At 47.1% G+C, this 12,208-nt stretch overlaps 1 protein-coding gene across 1 annotated transcript in view; it reads left to right on the forward strand.

Moving 5' to 3' along the window:
* LOC106595002 (coiled-coil domain-containing protein 81) overlaps window positions 1-10,452 on the forward strand; it is a 29,683-nt gene extending 19,231 nt beyond the window's left edge. The window contains exons 9-14 of the mRNA XM_045699487.1: window positions 577-684; window positions 875-1,044; window positions 1,284-1,362; window positions 5,759-5,985; window positions 6,220-6,345; window positions 9,473-10,452. Coding sequence (XP_045555443.1) covers window positions 577-684; window positions 875-1,044; window positions 1,284-1,362; window positions 5,759-5,985; window positions 6,220-6,345; window positions 9,473-9,611 — 849 coding nt within the window. The 3' untranslated portion in view covers window positions 9,612-10,452. The remainder of the gene's footprint in view (window positions 1-576; window positions 685-874; window positions 1,045-1,283; window positions 1,363-5,758; window positions 5,986-6,219; window positions 6,346-9,472) is intronic.
* Window positions 10,453-12,208: the final 1,756 nt, after the last annotated feature.

The raw sequence follows: 12,208 nt of genomic DNA on the forward strand, positions 1-12,208 counted from the left end.
CAGATTAAACTCAGTAGTGAGATGAAACTCAGTAGTCAGATTAAACTCAGTAGTCAGATTAAACTCAGTAGTGAGATGAAACTCAGTAGTCAGATTAAACTCAGTAGTCACATTAAACTCAGTAGTCAGATGAAACTCAGTAGTCACATGAAACTCAGTAGTCAGATGAAACTCAGTAGTCACATTAAACTCAGTAGTCAGATTAAACTCAGTAGTCACATTAAACTCAGTAGTCAGATTAAACTCAGTAGTGAGATGAAACACAGTAGTCAGATTAAACTCAGTAGTCAGATTAAACTCAGTAGTCACATTAAACTCAGTAGTCAGATTAAACTCAGTAGTGAGATGAAACACAGTAGTCAGATTAAACTCAGTAGTCAGATTAAACTCAGTAGTCACATTAAACTCAGTAGTCAGATTAAACTCAGTAGTGAGGTGACACTGAGCATGTGTGTGGTCCCTCTGTGTGTATTTGTGACGTGGTGGTGTGTGTGTGTTTGTTTTTGTGATGTGGGGGGGTGTGTGTGTGTGTGTGTGTGTGTGTGTGTGTGTGATGTGGTGGTGTGTGTGTGTTAGGAGGACCGTCTGGAGATACGTGAGAACAACCAGAAGGTGGCAGCGTTCAACCTGGCAGTGTCTGAAGCCATGAAGGAGAAGAAGGTTGCTCGCTCCTCCCACTTCCATGTGAGCCCTGGCCTTGTCCAATCAGCACACTGATCCTCAGGGGGTTTGTTCTAGTTCAAATGGTTCACGGCTTTTCAGTTGCTGCATTTCGCATGCATTGGTCTATGCACAGTTACTATTGCAACACTTAGCCAATGGTCTAAACGTATCAATGAATGATGTTGTGATGATATTGAACCCCCTCCCACAGGGTTCGTACATCTTCAGGGGCCGTCCCCTCACCCCTCCCAGGGTCCATAAGCAGCGCGGCTACATGCAGGATCTGCGGGCCCAGGCAGAGTGGAGGAAGGGCCAGGTCAGCCAGACTCAGCAGGACCAGGAGCTTATTGACCTGCTACAACAGGTCCAGCTGGCACATGAGTAGGTGATGCATCTGAGTCCCAAATGGCACCCCATTCCCTGTGTAGTGCACTACTTTGTTTTGGCCAGGGCTCTTCAGTGCACTATAAAGGGAGTAGGGTACCGCGTCAATATGTTTGTCTAAAAGGAATGAACCCATGTAAACAGGCTTGTGGTCTCTACTCTACATACAGAATGCTGTGGTCATTGTACCTATGTCTCAGTTTCTACAGTGTGTGAATAGCTGTTGTGTGTCTCAGAATCGCCTTGCATAAGTCCCAGCAGCTCCACCTGAAACAGAAGAACACTAGCTGCTACAAGAAAGCCCTGGATACACAGGTAAGAGTCTGTCCTACCATATATTATATAGTATACCTACCGGACCCTACCTACCGGACCCTACCTACCAGACCATACCTACCAGACCCTACCTACCAGACCCTACCTACCGGACCCTACATACCGGACCCTACCTACCAGACCATACCTACCGGACCCTACCTACCGGACCATACCTACCAGAACCTACCTACCGGACCATACCTACCAGACCCTACCTACCGGACCCTACCTACCAGACCATACCTACCGGACCCTACCTACCGGACCATACCTACCAGACCCTACCTACCAGACCCTACCTACCAGACCATACCTACCGGACCTTACCTACCGGACCCTACCTACCGGACCATACCTACCGGACCCTACCTACCGGACCCTACCTACCGGACCCTACCTACCAGACCCTACCTACCAGACCTACCGGACCCTACCTACCGGACCCTACCTACCGGACCCTACCTACCGGACCCTACCTACCAGACCCTACCTACCGGACTATACCTACCAGACCCTACCTACCAGACCAGACCTACCAGGCCAGACCTACCAGACCCTACCTACCAGGCCAGACCTACCAGGCCATACCTACCAGACCATACCTACCAGACCCTACCTACCAGACCTTACCTACCAGACCATACCTACCAGGCCAGACCTACCAGACCCTACCTACCAGGCCAGACCTACCAGACCATACCTACCAGACCATACCTACCTGATCATACTTACCATACCCTACCTACCAGGCCATACCTACCAGGCCATACCTACCAGGCCAGATCTACCAGGCCATACCTACCAGGCCATACCTACCAGGCCAGACCTACCAGACCCTACCTACCAGGCCATACCTACCAGGCCATACCTACCAGGCCAGACCTACCAGACCCTACCTACCAGGCCAGACCTACCAGACCATACCTACCAGACCATACCTACCTGATCATACTTACCATACCCTACCTACCGGACCATACCTACCAGACCCTACCTACCAGACCAGATCTACCAGGCCATACCTACCAGACCCTACCTACCAGACCAGATCTACCAGGCCATACCTACCAGACCCTACCTACCAGACCAGACCTACCAGGCCATACCTACCAGGCCAGACCTACCAGACCCTACCTACCAGGCCATACCTACCAGACCCTACCTACCAGACCATACCTACCTACCAGACCAAACCTACCAGACCCTACCTACCAGACCCTACCTACCAGACCCTACCTACCAGACCAGACCTACCAAAGCTACCAGGCCATACCTACCAGACCAGACCTACCAACCTACCAGGCCATACCTACCAGACCATACCTACCAAACGTACCAGGCCAGACCTACCAGTCCATACCTACTAAATGTACCAGGCCAGAGCTACCAGACCCTACCTACCAAACGTACCAGGCCATACCTACCAGACCATACCTACCAAATGTACCAGGCCAGATCTACCAAACCCTACCTAGCAGGCCAGACCCTACCTACCAGACCAGACCTACCAGACCAGACCTACCAGACCCTACCTACCAGGCCAGACCTACCAGACCATACCTACCAGACCATAACTACCAAACCTACCAGGCCATACCTACCAGACCAGACCTACCATACCTACCAGGCCATACCTACCAGACCATACCTACCAAACGTACCAGGCCAGACCTACCAGACCCTACCTACCAAACGTACCAGGCCAGACCTACCAAACCCTACCTAGGCCAGGCCAGACCTACCAGACCAGACCTACCAGACCATACCTACCAGACCCTACCTACCAGACCCTACCTACCATACCTACCAGACCAGACCTACCAGACCTACCAGACCCTACCTACCAGACCATACCTACCAGACCAGACCAAACCTACTAGACCATACCTACCAGACCAGGCCATACCTACCAGGCCATACCTACCTGATCATACCTACCAGGCCATACCTACCAGACCATACCTACCATATATTATATAGTATACCTACCGGACCCTACCTACCAGACCCTACCTACCATACCTACCAGACCAGACCTACCAGACCTACCAGACCCTACCTACCAGACCATACCTACCAGACCAGACCAAACCTACCAGACCATACCTACCAGACCAGGCCATACCTACCAGGCCATACCTACCTGATCATACCTACCAGGCCATACCTACCAGACCATACTATACCATATATTATATAGTATATCTACCGGACCCTACCTACCAGACCCTACCTACCGGACTCTACCTACCGCACCCTACCTACCAGACCATACCTACCGGACCCTACCTACCGGACCATACCTACCAGAACCTACCTACCGGGCCAGACCTACCAAACCCTACCTACCAGGCCATACCTACCAGACCAGACCTACCAGACCATACCTACCAGACCCTACCTACCAGACCCTACCTACCATACCTACCAGACCTACCAGACCCTACCTACCAGACCAGACCATACCTACCAGACCAGACCAAACCTACCAGACCATACCTACCAGACCAGGCCATACCTACCAGGCCATACCTACCTGATCATACCTACCAGGCCATACCTACCAGACCCTACCAATGAGGCCAGACCTACCAGGCCATACCTACCTGATCATACCTACCAGGCCATACCTACCTGATCATACCTACCAGGCCATACCTACCTGATCATACCTACCAGACCATACCTACCAGACCATACCTACCAAAGACATGCCTCCCACCATGTGTTACACAAGTGCAGGTTGAAGTGGAGGGATATTTATTATGTTGATTACAAGGCTGTGGATTGAATAACTGAACTCCCAGGTGTGCTGCACAGGTTAAGGCTGAGCAAGGCAGAGGGGACCACTACAGATTGATGTTTACCTGACTTACTGTCTTGTTGTACAGGTGGAAACAGGAAAGGGCAAGCCGCAGAAAGCCAAGGGAGATAGGAGAGTGATGTTCCCGCCCATCCAGGGACAGACAGCACCAGGAGATGACTCAGAGCAGGCAGGAAACATAATATAGACAAGTCTCTATGGAGAGGAGAGGAGAGGAGAGGAGAGGAGAGGAGAGGAGAGGAGAGGAGAGGAGAGGAGAGGAGAGGAGAGGAGAGGAGAGGAGAGGAGAGGAGAGGAGAGGAGAGGAGAGGAGAGGAGAGGGGGAAACAGATGGAGAGGTTTAAGATAAAGAAGGGAAGGGATAGAGAGGGAAGGAAAGAGGAAGGAGAAATGGGGGAGGAAGAGGAGGTAAAATGCATGGTAAAGAAGGACAGTTGAGCTAGACTTGAAGTACATAAAGAAGGCAGTTGAGGAAGGAAATGCAGTAGATGAGGGAATTGCACAGTAGTCCAGCTCCTCTGTGGTGTCTATGTCTAGTCCAGGTTGAACAGTAGTCCAGCTCCTCTGTGCTGTCTATGACTAGTCCAGGTTGAACAGTAGTCCAGCTCCTCTGTGGTGTCTATGACTAGTCCAGGTTGAACAGTAGTCCAGCTCCTCTGTGGTGTCTATGACTAGTCCAGGTTGAACAGTAGTCCAGCTCCTCTGTGGTGTCTATGTCTAGTCCAGGTTGAACAGTAGTCCAGCTCCTCTGTGGTGTCTATGACTAGTCCAGGTTGAACAGTAGTCCAGCTCCTCTGTGGTGTCTATGACTAGTCCAGGTTGAACAGTAGTCCAGCTCCTCTGTGGTGTCTATGACTAGTCCAGGTTGAACAGTAGTCCAGCTCCTCTGTGGTGTCTATGTCTAGTCCAGGTTGAACAGTAGTCCAGCTCCTCTGTGGTGTCTATGTCTAGTCCAGGTTGAACAGTAGTCGAGCTCCTCTGTGGTGTCTATGACTAGTCCAGGTTGAACAGTAGTCCAGCTCCTCTGTGGTGTCTATGTCTAGTCCAGGTTGAACAGTAGTCCAGCTCCTCTGTGGTGTCTATGACTAGTCCAGGTTGAACAGTAGTCCAGCTCCTCTGTGGTGTCTATGTCTAGTCCAGGTTGAACAGTAGTCCAGCTCCTCTGTGGTGTCTATGTCTAGTCCAGGTTGAACAGTAGTCCAGCTCCTCTGTGGTGTCTATGTCTAGTCCAGGTTGAACAGTAGTCCAGCTCCTCTGTGGTGTCTATGTCTAGTCCAGGTTGAACAGTAGTCCAGCTCCTCTGTGGTGTCTATGACTAGTCCAGGTTGAGTAGAAAACAATCCCAGCACACTGGTGATCTTCATGCTCTGCCAATCAAATGGCTCTTCTTTAACCGAGAACAGGAAGTCATAGTTGAGAGATTCCAGTACTTATAGATACAGATGAGTTTCCAGTAGTTGTGAGCTCCTCTGTGATTGTAATCTTCACCCAGATTGAGTAGATAAGTCATTTGATGATCTTGATGCTCCACAAATCTAATGGATGTTATTTAACTAACGTATCTACCAGGTGAAGTACCAGGGCTTGGGCCTCCCAGCGCGCCTGCCCGACTCAGACGGCCCTGTGTTTGGCCAGCTGGACTGCACCCCTGCTGGGCTGTCAGAGCAGAGGCAGCGGGCGGAGAAGGTCTACCAGGAACAGCTGACCACGGCTAATAACAAGAGAAAAGAGCTGCTCCTTAACCGCAGCACCAAACAGAAGAACGAGAGAGAGATGCTCAACAGGAACAGGAAGGAGTGAGTGGGGGGGAGAGAGGTGGGGGAAAGGGAGAGAGAGGGAGTCATGGAGAGACGGGGGTGTGGGGAGGGTGAAATTCTCCACTTGAAATTCAGAAAATGAGTAAATACAATGAGAATGCAGAAAAAATTGGTTTGTGGAACGGTTCAAGGTTAAAAGTTAAAGGCCATTTTAAATGAGATGTCTTGTCTATATGTTCTGTTTCTATATTTCATCTCACTCTCTCCTGGCAGACTGATAAACGACCACATCAACCGCTTTGAGAAGCTGCGTAACCTGCGGGCCTCGTTGGAGGAGACCTGGAGACGCAGCGCCGACCTGAAACGCCACCGAGACAGAGAGGAGAAGGAATTCATCAGGTAATGTACTCAAATCACAACCTGGATTGGCCCTAACCCTTCTATGTTTACAGATCTGTAAGATGGACACAATATGATGGAAGCTTTCCCACTACACTGTTTATACCTATCCAAACCCTTCAGATCCCCCACGACACTGTTTATACCTATCCAGACCCTTCAGATACACCACTACACTGTTTATACCTATCCAGACCCTTCAGATCCCCCACTACACTGTTTACACCTATCCAGACCCTTCAGATCCACCACTACACTGTTTATACCTATCCAGACCCTTCAGATCCACCACTACACTGTTTATACCTATCCAGACCCTTCAGATCCACCACTACACTGTTTATACCTATCCAGATCCTTCAGATCCACTACTACACTGTTTATACCTATCCAGACCCTTCAGACATGCTAGCATTGGGGGTTAGGGTCAAGAAGGATAAAAAGTAGTGATTTGGGACCGGCTGAATGAGTCGATCACTATCATGATAGTTGACGTCTGCTATCTGTACCATCCCATTCTGACATTGATCTCTGATGTCTCTGACAGGTCTGGGAGCAGTCTGCTGGTTGATTGACCACCTTCTGACGTTGATCTCTGATGTCTCTGACAGGTCTGGGAGCAGTCTGCTGGTTGATTGACCACATTCTGAGGTTGATCTCTGATGTCTCTGACAGGTCTGGGAGCAGTCTGCTGATTGATTGACCACATTCTGAGGTTGATCTCTGATGTCTCTGACAGGTCTGGGAGCAGTCTGCTGATTGACCACATTCTGACGTTGATCTCTGATGTTTCTGACAGGTCTGGGAGCAGTCTGCTGATTGATTGACCACATTCTGAGGTTGATCTCTGATGTCTTTGACAGGTCTGGGAGCAGTCTGCTGATTGATTGACCACATTCTGAGGTTGATCTCTGATGTCTCTGACAGGTCTGGGAGCAGTCTGCTGATTGACCACATTCTGAGGTTGATCTCTGATGTCTTTGACAGGTCTGGGAGCAGTCTGCTGATTGATTGACCACATTCTGAGGTTGATCTCTGATGTATTTGACAGGTCTGGGAGCAGTCTGCTGATTGATTGACCACATTCTGAGGTTGATCTCTGATGTCTTTGACAGGTCTGGGAGCAGTCTGCTGATTGATTGACCACATTCTGAGGTTGATCTCTGATGTCTCTGACAGGTCTGGGAGCAGTCTGCTGATTGACCACATTCTGAGGTTGATCTCTGATGTCTCTGACAGGTCTGGGAGCAGTCTGCTGATTGATTGACCACATTCTGAGGTTGATCTCTGATGTCTTTGACAGGTCTGGGAGCAGTCTGCTGATTGATTGACCACATTCTGAGGTTGATCTCTGATGTCTTTGACAGGTCTGGGAGCAGTCTGCTGATTGATTGACCACATTCTGAGGTTGATCTCTGATGTCTTTGACAGGTCTGGGAGCAGTCTGCTGATTGATTGACCACATTCTGAGGTTGATCTCTGATGTCTCTGACAGGTCTGGGAGCAGTCTGCTGACTGATTGACCACATTCTGAGGTTGATCTCTGATGTCTCTGACAGGTCTGGGAGCAGTCTGCTGATTGATTGACCACATTCTGAGGTTGATCTCTGATGTCTTTGACAGGTCTGGGAGCAGTCTGCTGATTGATTGACCACATTCTGAGGTTGATCTCTGATGTCTTTGACAGGTCTGGGAGCAGTCTGCTGATTGATTGACCACATTCTGAGGTTGATCTCTGATGTCTCTGACAGGTCTGGGAGCAGTCTGCTGATTGACCACATTCTGAGGTTGATCTCTGATGTCTTTGACAGGTCTGGGAGCAGTCTGCTGATTGACCACATTCTGAGGTTGATCTCTGATGTCTTTGACAGGTCTGGGAGCAGTCTGCTGATTGATTGACCACATTCTGAGGTTGATCTCTGATGTCTTTGACAGGTCTGGGAGCAGTCTGCTGATTGATTGACCACATTCTGAGGTTGATCTCTGATGTCTCTGACAGGTCTGGGAGCAGTCTGCTGATTGATTGACCACATTCTGAGGTTGATCTCTGATGTCTCTGACAGGTCTGGGAGCAGTCTGCTGATTGACCACATTCTGAGGTTGATCTCTGATGTCTCTGACAGGTCTGGGAGCAGTCTGCTGATTGATTGACCACATTCTGAGGTTGATCTCTGATGTCTTTGACAGGTCTGGGAGCAGTCTGCTGATTGATTGACCACATTCTGAGGATGATCTCTGATGTCTTTGACAGGTCTGGGAGCAGTCTGCTGATTGATTGACCACATTCTGAGGTTGATCTCTGATGTCTCTGACAGGTCTGGGAGCAGTCTGCTGATTGACCACATTCTGAGGTTGATCTCTGATGTCTCTGACAGGTCTGGGAGCAGTCTGCTGATTGATTGACCACATTCTGAGGTTGATCTCTGATGTCTTTGACAGGTCTGGGAGCAGTCTGCTGATTGATTGACCACATTCTGAGGTTGATCTCTGATGTCTCTGACAGGTCTGGGAGCAGTCTGCTGATTGACCACATTCTGAGGTTGATCTCTGATGTCTCTGACAGGTCTGGGAGCAGTCTGCTGATTGATTGACCACATTCTGAGGTTGATCTCTGATGTCTTTGACAGGTCTGGGAGCAGTCTGCTCATTGATTGACCACATTCTGAGGTTGATCTCTGATGTGTTTGACAGGTCTGGGAGCAGTCTGCTGATTGATTGACCACATTCTGAGGTTGATCTCTGATGTCTCTGACAGGTCTGGGAGCAGTCTGCTGATTGACCACATTCTGACGTTGATCTCTGATGTTTCTGACAGGTCTGGGAGCAGTCTGCTGATTGATTGACCACATTCTGAGGTTGATCTCTGATGTCTTTGACAGGTCTGGGAGCAGTCTGCTGATTGACCACATTCTGAGGTTGATCTCTGATGTCTCTGACAGGTCTGGGAGCAGTCTGCTGATTGATTGACCACATTCTGAGGTTGATCTCTGATGTCTTTGACAGGTCTGGGAGCAGTCTGCTGATTGACCACATTCTGAGGTTGATCTCTGATGTCTCTGACAGGTCTGGGAGCAGTCTGCTGATTGATTTACCACATTCTGAGGTTGATATCTGATGTCTTTGACAGGTCTGGGAGCAGTCTGCTGATTGACCAGTGTGAGCAGTACCGCCGCTGTTACCAGTGCAAGAGGAAAACAGAGAACTGTGGAGAGACAAACATCTGGAAAGAGTCTCACTACATCCCTGGCTCTCGCCTCATGGTGTAGACCGCTGAAACCTGGTCTCAGAGCAAACGTATCCATGCCACTCCATTTAGTATGATATGTTACTTTACATTAGATTACATTACATTGGCTTAACAACATAATAGCGGTCGTAATATAATACAAATTGTAGGACGTATCCTACGTCTTGATCGCACCAGTATCCTTTGACCCGTTTAGTATGATATATCACACTCAACTGCTTTAGTATGACATATCACACTCAACTGCTTTAGAATGCTATATCACACTCAACTGCTTTAGTATGATATATCACACTCAACTGCTTTAGTATGATATATCACACTCAACTGCTTTAGTATGATATATCACACTCAACTGCTTTAGTATGCTATATCACACTCAACTGCTTTAGTATGCTATATCACACTCAACTGCTTTAGTATGCTATATCACACTCAACTGCTTTAGTATGATATATCACACTCAACTGCTTTAGTATGCTATATCACACTCAACTGCTTTAGTATGATATATCACACTCAACTGCTTTAGTATGATATATCACACTCAACTGCTTTAGTATGATATATCACACTCAACTGCTTTAGTATGCTATATCACACTCGACTGCTTTAGTATGATATATCACACTTGACTGCTTTAGTATGATATATCACACTCGACTGCTTTAGTATGCTATATCACACTCGACTGCTTTAGTATGCTATATCACACTCAACTGCTTTAGTATGCTATATCACACTCAACTGCTTTAGTATGATATATCACACTCAACTGCTTTAGTATGATATATCACACTCAACTGCTTTAGTATGATATATCACACTCGACTGCTTTAGTATGATATATCACACTCGACTGCTTTAGTATGATATATCACACTCGACTGCTTTAGTATGATATATCACACTCGACTGCTTTAGTATGATATATCACACTCGACTGCTTTAGTATGATATATCACACTCAACTGCTTTAGTATGATATATCACACTCAACTGCTTTAGTATGATATGCTACATTAGGTTAGGAGTTAAGGTTAGGAGTTAGATTAAAGGGTTAGGGGAAGGGTTAGCTAGCATGCTAAGTAGTTGCAAAGTACCTAAAAAGTAGTATGTAGCTGCAAAGCGGCTAATTAGCTAAAATGCTAAAGTTGTCTGTGATTAGATTGAAATACGTAACCTTTGGCTTGCTGAACGTTTGCTCTGCCTTAAGTAACCTACTGTCATACCAACGTAACATATCATGCTCATTTGAGTGTTCCTGGATTTACATATGCTAAAAAGGAGATGTTCTATTGGAGTGGCACGGATTTTAGTAAAATCTAAAATATGTTCTGAGACCAGTCTGGTGGAACGCATGATGTGTAACCGCAACAGAGCTGGGATCAATCCCTTTTCAATTCCAGTCAATTCCATTTCAATTCCAGTCAATTTCGGAAAGTAAATCAAATTCCAAATTTGCCTCATTGAAAAGCATCGAAGATAATTGGAGTTGGAATTTCAGTGTACTTCCTGAATTGACTGGAATTTAAATAGAATTGACTCCAACCCTGAACAATCATCAGAAGACTACAAATCTTAGACTTAATCCTATAAATAAACACCAGTCTGTGAAGGATAATACTTTAATATGTTTGTGCTTGCAGGCTAATTGAGTGTGTGTGTTAATCATGCCTTCATGAGTGTTTGTTTCTGCTCTTCTGTATTATTATTATTTTTTGTATGTTTTGTGTGTGTGTGTGTGTGTGTGTGTGTGTGTGTGTGTGTGTGTGTGTGTGTGTGTGTGTGTGTGTGTGTGTGTTTTGTCATCTTTGATTGATCGTAAAGCAGCTTAACCAATCCTGTCGGTCAACAAAATGACCCATTGGCTGTGGACTCATCTCTTACCTAGTTACCATTCTCTCCAGTGCACAAACTGGCCAACTAGTCTGTGATGACGTATAACAAACACTAGGGGGTGTGATAGAGCAGAAGGTCTCGAGGAGGGAGAGAAGGATGACTGTCTGTTAATCAGAGATAGTAGAAGATAGATGGAGGGATGGAGGGATGGAGTACAGTCAAGGAGGAGAGGTGCAGAAGGGAGAGAGGATGGATGAAAGACTGCAGGGAGTGAATGAGGGGGAGAAGTGCATGTGTCGGCTTCATTACACAGAGTATGGGATGCATCCCAAATGGCACCCAATTCCCGACATAGTGCACTACGCTCCATTGGGCTCTGGTCAAAAGTAGTGCACTATGAAGGGAATAGGGTGCCATTTGGGATACAAACTATGATGTATGTTCTGCTGAAGTTCAAGAAGAGGTTATTTTAGCTTGTTAGTTAGTGGACTCTCTGTATCAGTCTCTTCTTTCCCAGTCCTCTCACACTGCTACTTATCTGTACACACACAGTTGTAAGAAAAAGTATGTGAACCCCTTTGGAATTATCTGGATTTCTACATAAATTGGTCATAAAATTAGATCTAATCTTCATCTAAGTCACAACAACAGACAACATAGTGTGCTTAAACTAATAATACACAAATTATTGTATTTTTCTTGTCTATATTGAATACATCATTTAAACATTCACAGTGTAGGTTGTAAAAAGTATGTGAACCCCTAGGCTAATGA

Source organism: Salmo salar, chromosome ssa17 (genome assembly GCF_905237065.1).
Source record: "Salmo salar chromosome ssa17, Ssal_v3.1, whole genome shotgun sequence".
NCBI lineage: Eukaryota > Metazoa > Chordata > Actinopteri > Salmoniformes > Salmonidae > Salmo > Salmo salar.